Genomic DNA, 19,254 nt, shown 5'->3' with positions numbered 1-19,254 from the left:
AGAAAGTGCAAAGTGGCATTTCTTCTTGTTCTCTGTTTGCCTAATGGCTAATTTTTTTGTTTTGTTTTGTTTTTTTGTTTTTCGAGACAGGGTTTCTTTGTAGCTTTGGAGTCTGTCCTGGAACTAGCTCTTGTAGATCAGGCTATCCTAGAACTCTCTCTGTAGATCAGGCTGGCCTCAAACTCACAGAGATCCACCTGCCTCTGCCTCCCGAGTGTTGGGATTAAAGGCATACACCACCATCGCCCAGCATGGCTAATATTTATGTAAATATTTCACCTATCTTTTGCACACACAAAAATTAGCACACAAGCAATTATGATAAATGAGTTTAAAATAATTTATCAAGCTCTGCCTAGTAAAAAATGTTTACAAATATAACAAACTAAAAGTTTCTAACTCTGGCAAAAATAAGCATCACCTGCTACACTATGCCATGCTGTGCTACACTATGCAATGATACACTACACTATGCCATGATACACTACACTATGCAATGATACACAACACTATGCCATGATACACTACACTATACAATGATACACAACACTATGCCATGATACACTACACTATGCCATGATACACTACACTATGCCATGATACACTACACTATGCCATGATACACTACACTACGCCATGATACACTACACTACGCCATGATATACTACATTATGCCATGATACACTACGCCATGATACACTACACTACACCATGATACACTACACTATGCAATGATACACAACACTATGCCATGATACACTACACTATGCAGTGATACACAACACTATGCCATGATACACTACACTATGCAATGATACACGACACTACGCCATGATACACTACACTATGCCATGATACACTACACTACGCCATGATATACTACACTATGCAATGATACACTACACTACGCCATGATACACTACACTACGCCATGATACACTACACTATGCCATGATACACTACACTATGCAATGATACACTACACTACGCCATGATACACTACACTATGCAATGATACACTACACTACGCCATGATACACTACACTACGCCATGATATACTACACTATGCAATGATACACTACACTATGCAATGATACACAACACTATGCCATGATACACTACACTATACAATGATACACTACACTATGCAATGATACACTACACTATGCCATGATATACTACACTATGCAATGATACACAACACTATGCCATGATACACTACACTATGCCATGATACACTATGCCATGATACACTACACTACACCATGATACACTACACTATGCAATGATACACAACACTATGCCATGATACACTACACTATGCAATGATACACTACACTACGCCATGATACACTACGCCATGATACACTACACTACACCATGATACACTACACTACGCCATGATATACTACACTATGCCATGATACACTATGCCATGATACACTACACTATTCCATGATACGCTACACTCTGCCATGATACGCTACACTATGCCATGATACGCTACACTATGCCATGATACACTACACTATGCCATGATACGCTACACTATGCCATGATACGCTACACTATGCCATGATACACTACACTATGCAATGATACACTACACTACGCCATGATACACTACACTATGTCATGATACACTACACTACGCCATGATATGCTACCCTATGTTATGACACACTACACTATGCTATGATATCCTACACTATGCCATGCTGGGCTACACCGTGCTATATATAACAAATACTACAGTATACTATGCCATTAGCCAGAATTCAATTCATATACAAGAAAATCTAAATCATACCATATAGGCGAAAAAGAAGAAATAACACGTGCCCACTATGTCCTCTCCAAGAACAGTTTCCGTGAAGTAGTAGAGAGGAAAGTTGAATTCAGGCCCCTACAAGGGGCCTAAAAAGGCAAAGGGTGAAGTGAGGACAGTCAGAACACACAAATCTTGAAGAATTTGATTTCGAAGAACAAAGAAAGAGGAATTTTTTTTTTTTTTGATACAGGTAAAAGTTTTAAAGGGAGTTTAACTGTTTTCAAAATGGAAGAGATCACAGAACACTCTCTGTCCATATAAATCATACTGAAGAAAGAGCCCAGAGAGGAAATCAGGGCAGGAGCAAGTCAGTCTCAGACATCACAGCAGACCACAGGCCCGATGCAGGCAGACTGGCAGAAGATAGGACATTCTCTTCTATGTTTTCAATGAATTAGGAAGCAAGGCCATTATAAATGCTAGAGGGGAAAATCAACTTTATTTTCCACACTGTATTATTTTACTGAGTCAACACGAAGATCAAAGTTCATCCTAACAACTTGAAGTTTCAAACATGTAGCTAATTATCTACCTGCCTTCAAGACGAGTCACCTCTGCCTGCAGGAGCTCCTCGCTGGTGTGGCTGAAGTCCAGCTGTGACAGCACATTATCTAGGACTCCTGGGCCTGGAGAAGGGAACTTCCTTTCCACCTGACACTTCTCCAGCGGCCTGAGGAGGACAGGAAAGGAAGGGAACAAGAACAGTGCAGAGCCAGCCTGCTGTCGCAACTGCTCTCATAATTAAGCTCAGTTTGCCGTCTGCTTTGTGGATAAAAAATATATACCAGGAGAACAATCCAGGGTCAGCAGCAATTTAATCTTTACTAGGATTTGGCATATTTTTCAAAGGGAAAAGCCACATAAAATAGCAAAACCACTTTGTTGAAACTTGATTGCTAACTGATAAATTACAAGATGGTCAGGCAAGATGTACGACTTAAATTCACTTAATTATTTTTTACTATAAACCTAGCAATAACAGATATAGAAAAACAAACCTAGTGCTGGGATGTATAGCTTAGCTGGTATAGTACTCCCATGGCATGCATGAAGCCCTGAGACTAGATGTGGTCACATGCACTGGTAAACCCAGCACTTGAGAAATAAACACAGGAGGATCAGGAGTTCAACATCATCCTCAAAGTATTGATTCTGAAGGTAGACTGGGATACATAAGATCCTGTTTCAAAAAATAACAATAATAATACAATAAAATCAGTTTTCAAAAGGGCTAGCTCAGTGACAGGTTGCTACTGATGACAAGCAGCTATGCCCTAGTCTCCTACAGCATGGAGGTTCATCAGCCAATGAGGAAAAAATAAGGAGTTCTCAGTTTATGATCCTCAGAATCACAGAGACTCAAATGAAAAGGAGACAAAACTATCCATGAAAATGTTATGATAATGAGAATCTAACTCATAAATTAAAACCAAGTCAGACAAGATGATCAAACACAGAAATGTAAATGTTCAATATTAAAATCGGCAGTCAATGCCAAACCTTCAAATGGACTGGCAGAATAATACTTAAGATTTGAACGGACCTCATGCTTTCTATGGAGTGCGGAGTGTCAACTGTCTTCAATTTTGTTTGTAGTTTCTCCTTCTGCATTTTTGCCTCAAGGATGAAGTTTTCTTGAGATTGAAGACTTGCCTTCAATCCTTTCTGTTCTTCCTGCAGAGCCTGCAAAAAGAAAAAAGTCAGATATTATTACAACTTTTCTTCAGCTCTCTCTTTTTCCTGCAGAGCCTGCAAAATACTCTCAAAAAAAAAAAAAGTCAGATAACATTACAGCATTTCTATTTCATGAGAAAAGCAACCAGAGAGGCTGACTGTAAGTTTTATGACAAGGACAGTATTAATACAGCTATCAGCAGCTGAGCCATCAGCCTCAGCTCAAGGAGGAAGCTGAGAATTCTGGAACATAGTTCGCGGGTCAACCAGTCTTAAACACTTGTACGCGTTTCCCTAACCTAAGCATTCTAACACACACCTCTAATAACTTCTCAGACTCCCTCAGTTTCTCCTCCTTCTGCCGCTGCTCCTGCAGGATAGTCATATTGGTCCCCATCAGGTCATTGACCCTCATATTAAGGCGCTCTATTTCCAGCTCATTGGCACAAATGGTGTCCTTGGCCCGCTCGAGCTTACTGCTCAGGTGCTGGATTTCTGACTGGCTGGACAGCTCCACAGACTCTAATTTCTGTTTCCGGTTAGCAAGCTGAGCCTAGAAAAATATTAATTTTTATTATTAGAAATTATTATTAGGGATTTTTAATAGGAAAAGAGAAGTGATAAAAGAATAATCAATAAAATAATAACTATTCACTGAGAAAAAGTACTCATAGGAAGGACTGGTTCAATCAGCGGTTTTTGGAGACTTCTGAGCTGACAGATATAACCAAATATACACAGCTGAAATTAGTTCCTTCCAGTGGCATCACTATCAAAGTCTACTCAAATCAAAGGACTCCAAGCAACTGTGTCGTGGGCCTGTGGTGTACATTGCCTAGCCTTACAGCTCTGACCGCCAGCTGAGTATTTTGGCTTTCCACATTCTGGTTTTCTCAAGTTTTAATTCAGTATCCAAACTGGTTTTTCATCTATACATTCAAAATGGACATAAATCATTTGTAAAGGTAAACTTCCTTTATTTTAAACATCTTTTAAGAAAAAGACACACAGTTTTATTTTAGAAATTCAAACAGAAATATCTCTGTGGAATTCATCTGCTACAGATTTAAAGAGTCTACTGTATATAATACAGGATCAAACTCTTGTACTTTAAATTATGGTGACACAAAGATACTGCTGGGAGAGAGAGAGAAAAAAAAAGAAGGAGGGAGGGAGGGAAGGAGGGAGGGAGGGCAGGCAAAAACAGACAAACAGTGTTTGTGTAAATGAGAGCTCAAGGCTTTAGTGTAGAGGCAACTGCTTTGTTTTTTGACCAGATCCCTAGAATGGTGTGTGTGACAGTCAGCCCAGCTTGACTGCTAACTGCTATGTATGCAATTGTCTCTACACTTTCAAAAACAATCTAATCTTCTTACCAAGAGGATATCTTCCACAGAACCCTCTGCAGAAGTAAATACAGAGATTGGTTGAGGGTAGGAAGGAGAAAATCTGTGGCTCTTTGTTGAGCCTAGGTTCACTCCAACCCTAACCTATCCACTAGCCTGGAGCTCACAGGACACAGCTGGAAACCTCTGCCCAAATGAGAGCTCTGGGGGACAGACAACACAGAAAACTCAACACTGTGACCACTATGTAACACTGTGATTGTTATGTAACACTGAGATCACTAGGTAACACTGTGATCACTATGTAACACTGTGACCACTATGTAACACTGAGATTGCTACGTAACACTAAGATGACTATGTAACACTGGAAGCAAATTCAGTTCTGAAGCTTTAGCTGTATTAAACAACAGTGTAACCAGATTTGCTATTTTAAATTAGCTTCTCAGTTTTGAAAATCAAGTCTTCTTTTAATCATTCACTATTTCACCCATGTAAAAAGACAGTGTTGGCACTGACTAGAAATGATACCCAGGCTGTACTGTGCACTAGAGCAGTAAGGGCCATATGTGGAGACTGACCGCTGCGCTGTGGCTACTCTGACTTTAGAAATGCTCTAAAGTAAAGCACACAAGGGAGTGCCAATGGCCTGGTTTAAAAAAGAATGCAAATTCTGAACTGATAATATTTGACATACTGGGTTAAATAAAACATATTAATTTCTTTTTACCTTTGAAATCTAACTACAAAAATAATGGTAAATTGTGCAACTCACATTATATCCTGCAGTGGCACTAGCATCAAGAATACCTCTTTCAATACTAAGCAAGTAAGAAAACCACAAAAACAACTAAAATTATCATCACTTCTCCTAAACAGCTGACTTTAGAAGCATTTAAAGGTAAATATATCAGAAATCTTTTCATGTACAAATTACTTCAAGGAAGCAGAAATTTCCCTTACTTGCTAAGCATTCAGCATTGTTTTCCTGAATGAAGAGGGGAGCTCCTACAACTCCACAGAAGACAGTGGACGGAAGGGAAGCACTGAGAGGGCTATTGCAGCAGGAGACAGAAAGCTCTTCAAGTCAACCTGCGCTGGATGGTAGGCACAGCGGGGTCAGAGGTGCGAAAGAGCTCAGAGCTTTGCAGGCTCTTTAGGCTTCCCACTGGGAAATGATGGCCTGCGTGGATACATCTGGAGGTGACACTGATGGGGAGATAGGTCAGGGGCTGGTGCTGCAATGACTAGGCCTTTATACTAGGATTCCCTGGAAAGACCAAAGCCCTGGCTCCTTCCAACCATGCTGTTCTTAAGCAATTTCCCTATTTGTAACAATGGCTTCCTTGAAGCTTGAAAATTACATTTTAAAAAATAAGTCATAGAAAGGATGTCCTCATTTTTCTAAAATGAGCATGAAGTATATAATTTTAATAGCTGAGTAGAAGAATTGGAGTAAATGCATGACTCGAGAGCATGAAGTTATTTTTCAATCTCATTTTTAGATATAAAAATACTTAAGAATTTTTTCTCCTAAGATTTACCCAGTCTCCCAGATTTTCTGCTTTCCTACATATCAACTAAATGTAATGAGTCAAGCTCAACTGGATTCTGCTTCTTACAGCCAACTGTGCAAGGGTGGCTTTTAGACACTTGGAGAAAACTGTACAGAGTGAATATTAACTTATATTGTTATGATTTATCTATTAATGTCATTCTGTCATACTACAGAAATTTTAAGTATTTACCTGCTCTGAAATGAGATGGTCTCATTTGCATTGTAACTTTGGGGTGGGGTTTCTCTGTGTAGCCCTGACTATCCTGGAACTCGCTCTGCATACTAGGCTGGCTTAGTCAAACTCACATACATCCACCTGCCTCTTCCTCCCATTGCTGGGTCTAAAGTGTGCCACCATGTACCCAGTTTTAGTTTTCTAAGACGGAAACAATCAGGCTGGACAGGTGGCTCATTAGATAGGAGCATAGGTTGCTCTTCTGGAGGACCTGGGTTTAGTTCCCAAAACCCACACTGTAGCACACAAGGATCTGTAACTCCAGTGCCAAAGAATGCAAGGCCCTGCTCTGACTCTGTGGCACTGCACACAGTGGTGCACATGCATACATGCAGGCCAAACACCCATACACATAGATAAAAGAAAATATACTGATTCTTAATGCCATATCCAAACAAAGAAAAAAAAGTTCCAAATAACAGCTGTACAAAAAAATGGAGACGTGTTATTAACACTAATGAACAGCACACAGAAAGCCAGTTTAGATGGCATGGGGTTTAGCTCACTGGTACAGTGCTTGCCTAGCATAAGTGAAGCCATGAGTTCAATACCACACTGAAGAGAAAATTAGGTATAGCCAGGTGGTGGTGGGCACGCAGAGGCAGGTGGATCTCTGTGAGTTTGAGGTCAGTCTGGTCTACATAGTGAGTTCCAAGACAGCCAGGACTACACAGTAATACCATGTTTAAAAAAAAACAAAAAGAAGAAAGAAAATTAGGTACATTTCTGTAATACATTTCTAACGCCCACTCATACACAAGATTGACAAGATGATGACAACTATTAACACTAGGTAATGGGCACACAGAGTTTAATTAAATGTTTAAGAATGATAATCATATAGCATTGATTGACACAAACTGAATCACAAGAAGCTTTAATTCTAGTTTAGTTTGCAAAGGAGAAAGAGAAGTACATTTATCAGATAACTTTATTTTAAACAAAACTATGATAAGAATTATTAAAACTATTATAAGAATTATTCAAACATCCTTAGTGGATACAACAGATGTCAGCTCTTTAAAAGTGTCTTATTCTAGCTCTAGTCAAGTGAATGGTAAATAAAAACTCTATTTTTACTAACAAGTAAGTTTGAATTACATAGAATTAATCACAATAGTAATTTGATAGCAGTGGCTTAAAGGCTATGTAATCAATAAACAACATGAATAAAATGAGAATTAAAAAAAATAAAAACTCAATTTGTTCTTTCCCAGTCTAATGGCTATAATTAGAATACAGCAGTGTATATATAGCCTTTAAGAACATAGGGCTTTCTCAATTAGGTTAAAATCTCACCCCATCCCATGCCCTCCCTCAATGAGGGCTCCACTTTCCCACTTTGGCTGGTAGCTTCTTGAATTTGACAATACAGTCTTTGTTCTATGGGGTGTAGGGTTGTCCTGCAAGTCTCAGCAGAGTTCCTCACAACAAAACCACTCACAGTGGTGTGCCAGACAACTGGTATCTCAGGGAGCCAAAGAAGATGAAGGTTTAAAAGAAAAAACAAACAAAAAAACAAGAACATCTTCCTCTAGCTCTCTGAACTTACAGGCATTCTAGAAACTGAGAACTACCAGTGTGGATGGATTGTCATACCTCAAATAACACACCTACTGACCAGTATCCAACAGGTAACAGAGAGTGGTTATACAAACTCACCACCCTCTCTCTGTTTATTTCTTTCTGTCTTCTTGATTTTAAAGGAAAAAGGCAAAGGAACTGGCTATGACCCAAGAAGACATATCCTGAAAAAATTCAGTGTCTATTTAGTTTTTGCTGAAGTCATTAGTTTCTGTAGCCACAAGACATTATTCTCATTCGGGTGCACACCAGTGCAGTGAGATGCTTTTCAAACAGGCAAACTAACTGAGATCTCTGGCTGAGGCACCTTAGCCAAAGTGCTCAAGCTGTCATGGAAACAAACAAAGCAGACGGAAGCAAAGTCAAAAAAACCAATGACAGAAGCAGAAAGAAACGGGAAGAGAGACAGAGAGAGGGAAGAGGCATGGTGGGATAGGTAGAAACCAAATTTAGGAGAGTGAAGACAATGTGGACGAAGGGTGAGGCAGGGAGAGGAGGATCTGAGCTCTAGATGCTGACAAGGCTAAGCCACAGTAGAGGAAGATGGGCTTGCCACGCAAAGGTTAGCAAAGAGAATCCAGAAAGAACAACAACCATCAGAAGGTGCATGGCAAGAAGGAGAACCCAAAGACAAACACATAGGCATCCTCCTGGATATTAACCTTCATCAGGCGATGAAAGGAAACAGAGACAGAGACCCACATTGGAGCACCGGACTGAAATCTCAAGGTCCAAATCAGGAGCAGAAGGAGAGAGAGCACGAGCAAGGAACTCAGGACCGCGAGGGGTGCACCCACACACTGAGACAATGGGGATGTTCTATTGGGAACTCACCAAGGCCAGCTGGCCTGGGTCTGAAAAAGCCTGGGATAAAACCGGACTCGCTGAACATAGCGGACAATGAGGACTACTGAGAACTCAAGAACAATGGCAATGGGTTTTTGATCCTACTGCACGTACTGGATTTGGGGGAGCCTAGGCAGTTTGGATGCTCACCTTACTAGACCTGGATGGAGGTGGGTGGTCCTTGGACTTCCCACAGGGCAGGGAACCCTGATTGCTCTTCGGGCTGACGAGGGAGGGGGACTTGATAGGGGAGGGGGAGGGAAATGGGAGGCGGTGGCGAAAGAAAAAAAAATTAAAAAAAAAAAAAAGAAGGTGCATGGCAGTCGGTCAAATTCAGTCAAAACCTGTCTGCTGGACAGCTTACTCTTACCTGAATGATCTCCGACTGTTCAGCTAAAGCCTTCCTTTGTGCTTCCAGAGAAGACACCTGTTGCTGATAAATCAAACGCTGCTTCTCCCAGTCCAGAGACTTCTGTCGGAATTCCTGAGGAGACAGTTACAGTACTTAACACCTAAGTGCTTCCTGGACTGTGACACTCCTCACTTGGCTTCCCAGCCTCCCACTCCTGGATGCAGCTGTGCTCTTCTCCTCAGCAGGAGCTCCATTAGCTTAGCTGGCTGAGCAGGAGAGGAATAATGAACTCTGCTCACACTGTGCCTCTGGGTGCCTGTCTTTCTAAACTTAACACCCTAATGGTGAAGAGGAAGAAACAGACCTGACAGTGGGCTCATGGGCATCTTCACAGGTCTGCTGCCACCTAAGGGCTGTTACCATTTCGTATAATTTTACAGAGAAGTGATCTGAAATAACAGTATTTCCCTTGCCATCTAAATTCCTGACATCCACACCCAGAACTGAAGAGCTTTGGACAGATTTCCAAATCAGTAACTCAATAGCTCAATTCTAACTTCATATTCTACTAAACCAGTATTTTTGATAGTCAAAATTTTATTATTCCACAGAATTGCAAAAGCTTGAATAATATGGAAAATATGTACCACATTTTAACAGGTATTTATTAACAACCCAGAGCCAAATAGTTAAAAGTTATAGTTGATGAACAGAATTTTAAATTGTACACCATGAAAATGAGCCTGACATTTCTGAAAATAAGGCAAATCAAAGAAAAAAGACACTCAATCGTCCCATCTTTGTCCTCCAGGAATCCTCAGCTTTAGATTGTTCCTTAGATTGTTATTTCAGCTTTCTGATATTCCATTCAGTCAGTCAGTCAGTCTGTCTGTATGGCATTCCATCATATGTGCCAGTACCGGTTTACAAAGTATTTAAAAAACAAAAGAGTCCAGCCACACAACTGGAGGGTGACATGTACATGGCATGCACACTAAATGAATAAATAGATAAGAATATTTAATGACATCAAACAGGACATAAACTTTTGAAGGAATTCAAAGAGGACATAAACAACCATCTAAATGAAATAAGAAAGTCAATACAGGATATGAAGGAGAAATTCAATAGAGAAGAAATACTGAAGAAAAAAAAAAGAACAAACAGAAATTTTATAAATAAAAAATCTTATTGAATCAAACAAAAACTTAATGGAAAGTCTTTCCAATAAATCAAATCAAAGATAGAGTTTTAGAGTCTGAAGACAAAGTAGATGAATTAGAACATCCTGACAATGACAAACATAATAAGAAAGTCAGGGCTGAAGAGATGGCTCAGTGGTTGAAAAGACTGACTGTTCTTCCAGAGGACCTGGGTTCAAATCCCAGCACCCACATGGCAGCTTACAACTGTCTATACTCCAGTATAGACACCCTTACACAGACACGAATACGGACAAAACACCAGTGCACATAAAACTAAATTAAATATTTTTTTAAAAAAATAATAAGACAGTATGAAGACAATGTACAAGATCCACGGATACCATTACAAGACCAAATGTAGGGGCTGGTAAGATGGCTTAGTATGTAAACAATGCTTGCCATGCAAGCATATAGGCCAGCACTCACTAGAAAATGCTGGGCATGGCAGTACACAATTGAAATTCCAGTGCTAAGGAGGTATTAACAGAGGGATCCCTAGGCTTACAGGCCAGCCAGGCTAGCCGGATCAGTGAGTGTCAGGTTCAATGAGAGACTCTGTCTCTAAAAGTAAGGTAGAAGGTAACGGACACTGACTTCTAGCCGCCACACACACATGCATGTTCATACACATGTGCACATACATACATAAAGATCAATCTATAATTCATTAGCATAGAAGAGTGAGAAGATCAAGATAAAGTAGCAGAAAATACACTCACCGCTATGGGTTAAAACCCAAATACAGGAGCTGAGCAATCAAGACACAAAAAACACCTAGAATGTCAAGACCAGAAAAGAACCTTTCTACATCATATTATAATTAAACACTAAACATACAAAACAGAGAGCACCAAAGCTGCAAGAAAAAGGCACAAAGACATATACAAAGGTAAAGCCATCAGAATAAAAGATTTCTCAACAAAAATTCTAATAGCCAAGGCAGGGAACAATGTAATTCAAGCTCTGAAAGACAATATTGCCAACCAGATTATTTTAACCACTGAACCATCTGTGCTAGTTGGCTTTTATTAATTTGGCACAAACTAGACATGTGGGAAGAGGGAAGAGTGCCTCCATCAGATTGTCTGTGGGGCACTTTCTTGATTAGTGACTGTGGTAGGAGCTGCCATCCTTCGGCAGATGTGTCCGGGCTGTGTAAGAAAAGCACTTGAGTAAGTCGAGGAAGCAAACCAGAAGACAGCATTCCTCCATTGTCTCTGCTTCAGTTCTTGCCTGCGTTTCTGTTTTGTTTGAACTCCTGTCCTGGCTTCCCTTGGTGACAGACTATAAGCTGTAAACTGAATTGTCTCCCCAAGTTGGTTTTGGTCATAGTGTTTCAGCACAGCAACAAAATATTACTAACACACTATTCTTCAGAACTGAAGGAAAGAGAAAAAATTTCCTTGATAAACACAAACTAGAGGAATTCTTGACCTCGTTGTAGTAATACTGAAGTAATCTACATACTGATGAGAAAGATCAACATCCATGATGCAACAGGATCAAACTTCAGTGGACAAATGAGGATTAGGAGGACACCAGACACTACAAAACAAGATGACAGAAATGAACAGTAATTTTCACTAGTATCTCTGAATAGCAATGGTTTCAATTCTCTAATCAAAAGACACAGACTAGAGCTAGGGAGCTGACTCAGTGGGTAGGAGTGCTTACTGAGAAAGTGACAGTCCCTGAGTTCAAATCCCCAGGACCCACATAAAAACTTGACATGGTTGTGTGTGCCTGTAATTCCAGTGTTTGGAGGGAGAGACAATAGGATCCCAGGAGCTTGCTTGGCCAGCCACCCTAGCCAAAATGGCAAGGTTCAGGTTTACTAAGAAACCCTGTCTCAAAACATAAACTTGAAATTGGCAGAGGAAGATACATAATTTCTCCCTCTGGCTTCCACATGTGCTTATATGGGCACAAAAAGACATGTGTACATTCAACTCTATATAACCATCTCTCTGTATCTCTCTCCCTCACAGACTAGTTAATTGAATTAAAAAATAGGATCCATCTTCTGCAAGAAACACACCTATTGGAAAACATAAACACTGCCTTAGAGGGAAAGAATAGATCATTCACTATGACCAAGTATGCACCATTACAAGGATACAAGAATGATTCAACATATACAAACATAATGCATATTAACAGACACAAGGACAGAAATCACATGACCCTCTTAATTGATGCAGAAAAGACTTTTGATATAATCCAATAGCCCTTCATTATAAAAGCCTTGAAAAAACTAACAGTAAAGAATAATATCTCAACATAATAAAGAACATATAGCACAAGCCTATAGTCAACATACTAAATAAGGAGAAGCCCAAACACTGCCACTAAAATGAAGAATGAGAGGTAAAGACATACATTTTCTCCATTGTTATTCAACAGTCTTTGGAGTTTTAGAGCAAAAAGCTAAAGGAAGAAAAGAGATACAAATAAAGGAAGAAGTCACATAATTCTTTCTTTGGACACAATGATCCCATACATGAAACTCTATTCCCACCACCAGACAGCTTCCAGAACTGATGAACACCTTCAGAAAATATAAAGTCCACACACAAAACTCAGAAGCTTTTCAATAACCAATACCAGACACCCTGACAAAGAACTCAAAAGGGTAATCTCATTCACAACAGCTTTAAAATAAATTATTTAATTTATTAAATTAAATGCAGAATTAAGTAAATACACATATGCACACACATACATATGCCGTGGGATAACACAACTAAGAACCCAAGAATCAATCTCTTCAATGAAATCTAAACACCAAAGAAGGAAATGGAAGAAAACACCGAGAATGGAAAGGTCTGCCATACTCATGGACTGGCAGAAATATGGAAATGGCTATATATTGAAAACATCTCATAAAGAGAACTGAGGAATGCCAATGGAACTAAGTGGATAAGACGAGGAGAACAGAATAGATACAGAAGAAAGGATGCTAAGAAACTCCAAAGGCAGAGTGTGATATATACTGTGTCTGTGGACGAAACCCTCAAACGTTAAGATGAGAGCAATGTTGAAGAGGATAACAATGAGCTGGAAACGGCCTCCCAGAGTCAGTGCAGTAACCTGGGGCAGAGGATAACTCCTGAGGTTCTGTGCTCATGGTTGGTAGTGTAGGTTGATGATAAGGATGTGAAGGGCTGGGAGAAAAGGTAGCAGTGGAGACGGCTGGAGGGGAAGCAGTATGTGTGGAGTATTTTGAGTCCAAGTTCTAAATCTATAAAAACATTAAAGTATAAAAGAACATTAAGCATGAGAGTTACAGTTCAAGACAGTAAAGTATACTGGCATCTGTGTGTGACAGATAACCCAGAACAGAAAATGTTTAAGTAGTCACACAGAGGTGCTGACCGGTGTTGCTCAAATAGGGTAAAGTGTAGATTCCTAGATCCCACGCCTACTCTGAATCAGACTCTCTGAAGTGCAAAGCACCCTGATGACGGTTACAAGGCACTGCAGAGCTCATACAGAGAGGGAACTCACTGCCTCCTGTCAGTAATCATGGAGTTACAGAGCAAATACAAAATCAGCAGAGGGAGGCAAACCCTTTGTAACTCCGGCCCCATCTAAACGGGAACTGAAACTAAACCACCTGACGTGCAGAGCACTCTCTGCAAGAAAAAGCCAAGAATTCCCCACATTTGCTAACACCTACTCAGTTAGGTGTGGGAACACGGTGATAACAGGATGCTGCTACTAACTGATGGTCACCATTCTCACAATGGGAGGTACTGAACTAGGATCTTCTCCAGGATACAGTCCCAAGCATGTTGGCTACCCCTGCTCCCTGTACCCTAAATGCCAATTTCATGCTCTATCATCTTAACAACAATAACAAAAAACAAGCAAAACTTCCACACATTTCCAAGGGCCCTGTAGGGTAGAACTACCCTCTTGAGAATTACTGATGGCCTAGAACCCCATCAGCCACAGGGGAGCAAGTGAGGATGGGTTGGCTGTACTGTGGATCACTCACCCACTACTGAGTAGCTCAGAGGCAGCCCCCGAGATGGCAGGAACTCGCTTCAGGAAACGGGTTCATGGGAAATAGCATTTTCCTACAGAATGGCTGACGGTCACGACTGAGACTATTGCTGTGAACATACCTCTATTTTTCCAGTCAGCCTCTCAATCTCGGACCGATCCTCCCGCAGACTTTTGGTATTTCCTCTAAATTCTCTTAGTTGCTTTTTCTGCAGTTTTTCATAGCTTCTTTTCAGTCTGCCTAACTGTAAAAACAGTTATTTATTAACTTAAATTTTAAGAGCTAGTAAACTGTGGTGGTCAGACAAATTGGGATTATAAAGCAAAAGCAGTACTAAATTATCCTATTGAAAATAGATTGGAAGCATGCCAGAGTTGCAAAGCAAAATAAAAAAAAAGGAAAAGAACAACTAAAACTTCTAGGGCTGGCATATAGCTCTGCTGGTGAATGCTGACCTAGTCAGCACTGGGTCTGGGCTGGATGCCCAGGACCACATAAACTGTGTGTGGTAGCAAATGTGGTAATCACACAGTTAAGTGGAGGCAGGAAAAAATCAGAAGATCAAGGTCATGAAGAATCTGAGGTCAGCCTGAGATTCCTTACCTCAAAGTACATGCCTGCTTGCATGTGTATGTGTGAGAAATAAATGCTAGCAATGAAATTTCCAGGCCGAAAAAAGAAAACAAAAAGTCTGGTTTTACTACAATTGCAATGCATTCACAGACCCCCATGACCCACTCCACATAAAAGAGGAAGCAGTAACTTTTCCCCTTTAGGTCAGTGGGTCTCAAGACATACTCTTAAGGGCATTAATGCACAGTAAACAGACTTTGACTTCAACCAAAACAAAAGCAATTTCCCCCAAAGTTAAAAAGTAAATTAAATACTGAAATAAAATTTTCTTCACTTTAAAGATTTTATTCTTAATTTCTAATTATGTGTGTTCTAATTATGTCTCTACGTGGGTATGTACATGCAAGTACAGATGCCCACGGAAGCCAGAAGAGGGCATCAGATCCCTCAAGCTGGAGTGCTGGGTGGTTGTGAGCTTCCTAATGTGGGTGCTGGGAACTGAACTGGGGTGCTCTGCAAGGGCACTACACTCAACTGTTGAGCTAGCTCTTGCCTCCCAATCTTCTTCCTTTAAAAAAAAGCTTTTAAAAATACTTATTTCTTTATTTGTGGGAGGTGGGGTGTTGGGGAGGGGTTAGAGTGTGTACTCTATAGCCTACCAAGGGAGGTTCAAAGGACAGCTTGCAGGTCTCTACCCAATGAGTCATTACGCAGCCCTTGCTTTTCTTAATTCCAAAATATTTCTAAGCCTTTTGTCTCTTTCAATATTTAAAAATCAGCTACTGAATTACCTTACAAATTAAAATATTAAGTTTTCTGGTATCAAGATTTTAATATTATAGCTCTTTTTCCTCTAGGTGCTCATTCAATTGCTGGTTTAGGTAACATCAAGTGTATTAGGCAAGATTCTTTGTCGAGATTCAAGGTCAGAAAATATATTTCTACCACATTCTTCCCACAGGATATTCTGTACGATATGTATTTCCTACCATATAAAGTAGTAACCAGTTCTCAACACCAGTCAAGGGTTACAGAGAAAGAACATCACATCACATCACATCCCAGAACTAAAGCCTCACTTCCTCCTGCAGCTTCTTTAACTCCTGCTTATACTCCATGGCCATTTCTTGCTTGTTTTTTTCATGTTCTTCTATCTGCTGATGCAACATTCCAATCTAAAAGCAGAAAGGGGTAGTACAATTCAGTATTAGCATTGAAATAATATCCCTGCAACACAGAAAAAGAAACTAATTCTTGCACTTCCTTGCAAACTAACGTTCTCAATGTATCTACATGGTTAGCCTTAAAATACAAATAATTCTTTTACAAATTTAAAGTTAGTTCAAGACTCACACTCCTTGTCTGATTTTTTCCCCAACTCTCTTTGTTAAAATAAATAATAAATTCTCATAAAAATAGCATATGTTTAAATTTTTTGATATCCGAAAATATTTCAGTTTTAGAAATCTGTAAAACTTTCTACAAGTAAAGCACAGTTCAGTAACATCAGAGACAGACTGAAAGACAATGAGTAGCTACTACTTACTTCATAATTTCCCTGACTATCAGAGTAAGGAAGGGATCCTAACGCATTCTGCAGTGATTGGATACCAGTGACAACAATTTCATAGCTCATCTGGTCAGCTAGACTAGGACCCTCCAGTGTTCATTACAGATGTGTGCAGTCACACCTGCAGTGGACATGGTGCTGGGGATTGAACTCATGCTTGTGTGGCAAGCAATTTACTGAGCCACCGTCTCAGCTTTTTCTGATTTCTTAAAATGGTTATTTAAATGACTGATTTTCAGCCTTCCTATTGTAACATATTTGGAGATATATACAGGTAAAATTCTCTTTAGGTACCATGTGAGAAGCATGCTGTGTTGTTTTTCAGTTTATTTTGGTTCTATGCTGAGGCCTGATCTTAGGGCCTCTGCATAGACAAGCACACACTCTGCCCCTGTCCATTCATCTATTCCTACAAATACTGATCCACAGGGGACTGAACCCAGGCCTTTGCATGTGTAAGTACACACTCTGCCACTGAGCATTCATCCAACCCTACAAGTGTGACCCACAGGAAGGTCATTTTCATTATCAAAGTACATTCTAATTTTTACTGTGATTTCTTCATGATTTAAAGGTATCTGGGAGGCTGAAGAGCTAGCTCAGCAATTAAGGGCACTGACTGCTCCTAGAGAGGACCATGATTCAGTTCCCATCATCCATATGGTAGCTCACAATCATCTGTAATCCCAGTCCCAGGGGATCCAATGCTCTCTTCTGACCTCCGTGGGTACCACGATGTATGTGGTGAACATAAATAAAATAAACAAATCTAAAATAAGGGTCATTTAGAACTATATTGCTTTTCCAAGTACTGGAAAGGTCTTTTTAGAAGTATATTGCTTAATTTCTAAGTACTTGAAAAGTTGTCTTTTATTGTGTTGTTTTAGCTTAAAAATACTTTGTTACAAAAACACACAATTTAATCTGCTGTAGCTGCCTGACAGCAATAAAATGCTTCAGTCACATTAAAAGAACATGTTTAAAATGAATTAGGTCAAGTTGATTTTGGTCAATCCTCTACCTTAACTGCCTTTCCATGTACTTGTTCCATCAATAGCAAGAGAGCTGTGTTAAGGCTTCTACAGTTTCCATGAATAAAATTTCTCCCTAAATCCTGTGTTTGCTTTGTACACTTTAAGATTCTTATTAACTACTGACAGTTGGATTACTAGAGTTACCGAGTAGAAGTCAGAGGACAACCTGTGGGAATTAGTACTCTCCCTATACTCTGTGGGTACCAAGGATTGAACTCAGATCTTTAGGCTTAGCAGCAAGCATCCTTACCTGCTGAGCCATCTTGCTAGCCCAAGTTACCTCCATTTCTTTTGAACATCTTCTCATGGCACGATATTTCCAAATTCTTACTTTCAAATTTTGGTGTATATTTTTCAATTTTCCTTCCTCTAAATTTTTTGGATTTAACAAGTGATGGAGGAAGGTCATTGGCTAATAAAGGCACTGCCCTGGCCCATTTTATTGGTTAGAGGATAGGTGGGAGGAGTGAACAGAACAAAATGCTGGGAGGAAGAGGAAGTGAGGTCAGAGTCTGGACAGCTCTTCTCTTGGGAGAAGACGCCTGAGAGAGACGCCATGCCCTGCTCCTGGGATGAAGCTCCGACCCAGGATGGACATAGGCTAGAATCTTCCTGGTAAGCGCACCTTGGGGTGCCATACACAAATGATTAGAAATGGGCTAAATTAATATGTGAGAATTAGCCTAGAAGAGAATGGGCCAAGCAGTGTTTAAAAGAATACAGTGTCCGTGTAATTATTTCGGGGCATAAGCTAGCCGGGCAGGCAGCTGGGGTGTTGGGGACGCAGCCCCGCCGCCGCCCTTATTACTTCAAACAAGCTTTCTTCCTAACCTCTGAAATAAATCACTTCCTATAGATTTTCAACCTATCTTCTTCTGACATACTCTTATGCCCTCTTCGACACTACTGCACCCTGCAACTCTCATTATAGTTATACTACTTTTCATTTCTATTATGACTTCTCTGAGTCACTCAGAACCTTACTTCTTAATTTCCAAATGCACAGATTTTTCAGAGCTATTTCTGCTATGTTAAGAGAGTTTATCTGTGATTTCAAGCCTTTGTTTATGGCAAAATTCACTCCAGAGCCCAGGATAGAGTTGACTTTGGTAATCATTCAGTTTCTGCTGGAAAGAAATGCACACTCTGCAGTTCCTTGTGTCATGGTCTATAGTTACAAACTAGGTCAGGTTTGCTGATCACGCTGTTCAAATCGGTATCTTTATGAATGTCCTCCATCAGTTACTAAGAAAAATGTGTTAAAACTCCCAAGCATGACTGTGGCTTCATTATTCCTACTGACAGTCCTGATACTTTTTGCATACATCTAAGAAAGGTTAAAACTATCTTACTGTATTATTTTGTCCTATTTTGAGTTTTCCTAAAAATGCAATCTGAGATGTGGACTTCTGAACAGGTAACTGGAGTGACCGTGG

At 40.0% G+C, this 19,254-nt stretch overlaps 1 protein-coding gene across 6 annotated transcripts in view; it reads right to left on the bottom strand.

The window, feature by feature from the left end:
- Cep63 (centrosomal protein 63) overlaps positions 1-19,254 on the bottom strand; it is a 50,485-nt gene that overhangs the window by 15,036 nt on the left and 16,195 nt on the right. For 5 of the 6 annotated variants that reach the window (XM_041677188.1, XM_041677191.1, XM_041677193.1 and 2 more), the window contains 6 exons: positions 16,294-16,389; positions 14,763-14,885; positions 9,446-9,559; positions 3,826-4,059; positions 3,376-3,515; positions 2,365-2,502 (listed from right to left, as the gene is read on the bottom strand). In XM_041677188.1, coding sequence (XP_041533122.1) covers positions 2,365-2,502; positions 3,376-3,515; positions 3,826-4,059; positions 9,446-9,559; positions 14,763-14,885; positions 16,294-16,389 — 845 coding nt within the window. The remainder of the gene's footprint in view (positions 1-2,364; positions 2,503-3,375; positions 3,516-3,825; positions 4,060-9,445; positions 9,560-14,762; positions 14,886-16,293; positions 16,390-19,254) is intronic. The other variant, XM_041677192.1, reaches the window with a different exon arrangement.

The sequence above is a fragment of the Microtus oregoni genome, unplaced genomic scaffold, assembly GCF_018167655.1.
Source record: "Microtus oregoni isolate MIOR12 unplaced genomic scaffold, Mior012 000028F_ref0000031, whole genome shotgun sequence".
NCBI classification, from domain to species: domain Eukaryota; kingdom Metazoa; phylum Chordata; class Mammalia; order Rodentia; family Cricetidae; genus Microtus; species Microtus oregoni.
The sequence above is the reverse complement of the archived record's forward strand: the minus strand, read 5'-3'. Positions and strand labels throughout refer to the sequence as shown.